The sequence below is a fragment of the Entelurus aequoreus genome, linkage group LG17, assembly GCF_033978785.1.
Source record: "Entelurus aequoreus isolate RoL-2023_Sb linkage group LG17, RoL_Eaeq_v1.1, whole genome shotgun sequence".
Classification (NCBI taxonomy): Eukaryota; Metazoa; Chordata; class Actinopteri; order Syngnathiformes; family Syngnathidae; genus Entelurus; species Entelurus aequoreus.
In genome coordinates, this window is record NC_084747.1 from 37246755 (window position 1) to 37249992 (window position 3238).

The window sequence follows — 3238 nt, forward strand, 5'->3', positions numbered from 1 at the left end:
TATTTCATATGGGTTCATTGAACTCATCCAAGCATTAAGCTGAGCCTCTCCATGATGTTTGCACTGATGCTTTGTGATAGATCGCACACATGCCAAATAACAGCAGCAATTTTATTTCCAGGGAACGCGACCACTTGGCTTCTGCTGAGTGTTAGTGTTGGTGCACACCCTATATCTAAACAAGGATGACCTCTATTTCTATAGATATTGAATAGTTATTAAGTTTTAACCTTTTCTTTTAGTATCACACTTACATGTCCTTAGTTGTACACTTCCTGTCGACATCTGATCTAATTTGTGGATAACTTTTTAAAAGTACATGCTTGTGATTGGCTGGCAATCAGTCAGTCCAGGGTGTAGTCCACCTTTAGCCGAAACTCAGCTGTGATAAGCTCCAGCTACCCGAGACCATGAACAGGAAAAGGGGTGGAAAATGAATAGATGTGTTTAAAAGTACAGCATCTACATATTTGTTAAATGTTTGTTATTGCTTAGGGTGCATTTAAAAGGTTGGTGAACAGGAACTGCTATTTCATGCCGTTTGTGTCTTTCTTGCCACTTTAGTAGCCTTCTGAACTAAGATAAAGAATGTTAAGCAAGTGTATTGATGGAAGACAGACATTAAATGTCTGATAAAATAAATGCACATGCCCAAATGCCTTTTCTTCAACATCAGCACTTATCTGTTTCTTTTCAAGGTTCAATGTTCCACTATTTTCAACAGTTTTGAATTATGTCTTAAAGGAGCCACAGTAAGTGTGTTGGCCAAAATGTAGCCTTGATGCTGGAATTCAGACAAATGGGAACATGCCATTTTTGTGTGTCTGAAACTTACATGCTAATGAGCTTTGTTTGTCCAAGAAGTGCTATTGTGTTAAAGAAAATCTAAAAAATAAAACACGCAGCTCTGAGTCTAGCTGACTATAAACAGATAGTTGGCAAAGTTCCAGGCTTTATTTTAAGATGTGCAGTGAAGCCTGCACTTGAAGCCAAGACCATCTAGCTCAGAGCTTGTCAAAGGTTTTTTCTTCATGACATCGCAAAAAGCTGAGTTTAAAATAGAGTTGGTGATCATAAACAGACTTTGGGATCAAAAGATCATTATAAGGGACCTAAGGTGCCAATTTGTTGGGGGTCAGGGGTTGCAATAGTACTTCCTTTAGGTGGGGCCAAGTCATACATATTAACAAAAATTGGGAAGGACTATAACTACAGGTAACCCGAATTGATTAAATACTTTGACTTCCTGTTTCCATGCTGGTGCCAAATTGAGCAAATTAATGCTGCATGAAGAAGCTCTGCCATAGCATGAATGGAGCTCAACTTCCTGTTGGCATTGTGTGCTCTAGAAGTTGAAAATAAATCAGCAGCACCTCTGCTGGTGGCAGCCAGTAATGCACTGCATTTTGCCTCAATATATTGTATTCAAACGTGCTGCAATATACTTGAAATGCCTTTTCTTCTAAGGAATTTGAAATGCTCCATTTTTTAAGAAAGTTGTCTTGTTTTCCTTTTATCTGTGTCTGTGGCACTGTTGGTGTTTGTTGCAATGCTTTAAATTAAAACAGCTGTTTTTTTTAATGAAATGTATAAAGTCATGCCTTACATCCTGTTTGTCAAATACTCACAGGTAAAAAACTAAATTTTGCTCAATCATTTGCGATTGTGACTTTGTTCATAAGGCTCGAAAAGAACTTTGTATACAAATAAGGACACGATAATTGAGAAAACGTGGCACGGCATCATTGTACAGTATGAGTCGAGGTACCTTTTTTGCCACAGTAATTACTAAAATTGCGGAAAGAAAAAATATTTTTGCAATGATTAGGGTTATGGTCTTAGTTTATTTTGAACATGCATAACAGTTACAATATGGTACATCAATTTTAAGAAAACCTCTTTTCCGTCTCATATAGCATATTAGTTCACTTCCTGCACTCAATTATCTATTTGTATCTATTATTTGAATCACAATTGATCACATTTTGTCCATAAATAACTCATAATTAGTAATTAGACAAATTATAATGATATCTAACCTACCAACAGTTTACAAACGAGTCAAATTATATGAAACCATGTGTTGATCACAAAGATAATTAACGACAAGGTCAGGCTGATTACAAAAATAAATACTAATCAAATATACTGCAAAAGAAGAAACTCAAAAACTATGCAAAATAAATGTACATGCAATAAAAGCAGTGCTAAAATGTATATTTTTTTAAACTGAATTTATAATCAAATGCAAATGGGAATACAGCTTGACCACTTAAATCATAATGTTTGCTCTTCAGAAACTTTTGTATTACTTTAGGTACTTCTTCTGTTTGTTTGAGATTGTCATTACTGCCACAAGTGGTGGAAAATGGTATTACAGCTGAGTACCGCTGCGACCCATACGGACCACGGCTGAAAATCATATTTTTTGGCGGTCCCTTAGTGTGATGTCGCGGCCCAACAATGGGGCCTATAGTTATGAAACGCTGCCTTGGATGGGACTGGGCAAATTGTTTGCTTTACAGGTATGCACATGTTTGTTTATTAAACATGCTTTTTTAAACAGCTTAACACAAAATGGACACAAAAACTTTTCCTGACAATAAAAAAAATTACCTGCAGTGCGCTGGTGTCGTGTCAGATATTATGTCCCCGACATCATTTGTATCTCCTACTGCTGGAACACTTGCATTCAGAGGGGTGGTGTCACACTTACGTGTTTACAGTAGATACTAGTTTAGTGCATCATTAACACAAAATGTGGATTGTTACGATCGCGCCTTGATTTAAAGAAAATTGGCAATGTAAACTTTTATATACCTGTGATCAATAAATGCTTCTGATATTCTGTACACTATGTGTTGTACACGTTTTATTATATTTATATCTCTGCATGACACAGTCTTAGTCTTCTCTAGTTTGTAATAACGTGTAATATTGCTAGGCGACCAGCCTGCTAAAGACTAATTGAAGACTCAACCAGAACATGTTAGAGGGGAATATACATTATTATTATTATACACTACTATTATTATTTTAGCCTGCCAGAAAATGCGCCCACCTATATAATCTTCACTTATCTTCTTGACAAAATAAGGGTTGTATCATCTAATTTTAAATCTTTTACAACTTTACAAATGTTGTTTATTTAAAGATTAAACCAATTTGGTTCTGGTATTGATCGCTGATCTTGTGACGCACGCAGATAATATAATTAGAATGGAGGATTTCAATATCC

At 35.9% G+C, this 3238-nt stretch overlaps 1 protein-coding gene across 2 annotated transcripts in view; it reads left to right on the forward strand.

Moving 5' to 3' along the window:
• LOC133632866 (myogenesis-regulating glycosidase-like) overlaps positions 1 to 2971 on the forward strand; it is a 27927-nt gene extending 24956 nt beyond the window's left edge. For both annotated transcript variants that reach the window (XM_062025633.1, XM_062025634.1), the window contains exon 6: positions 1 to 2971. This exon is cut by the window's left edge and continues 327 nt beyond it. In XM_062025633.1, coding sequence (XP_061881617.1) covers positions 1 to 21 — 21 coding nt within the window. In that variant the 3' untranslated portion in view covers positions 22 to 2971.
• Positions 2972 to 3238: the final 267 nt, after the last annotated feature.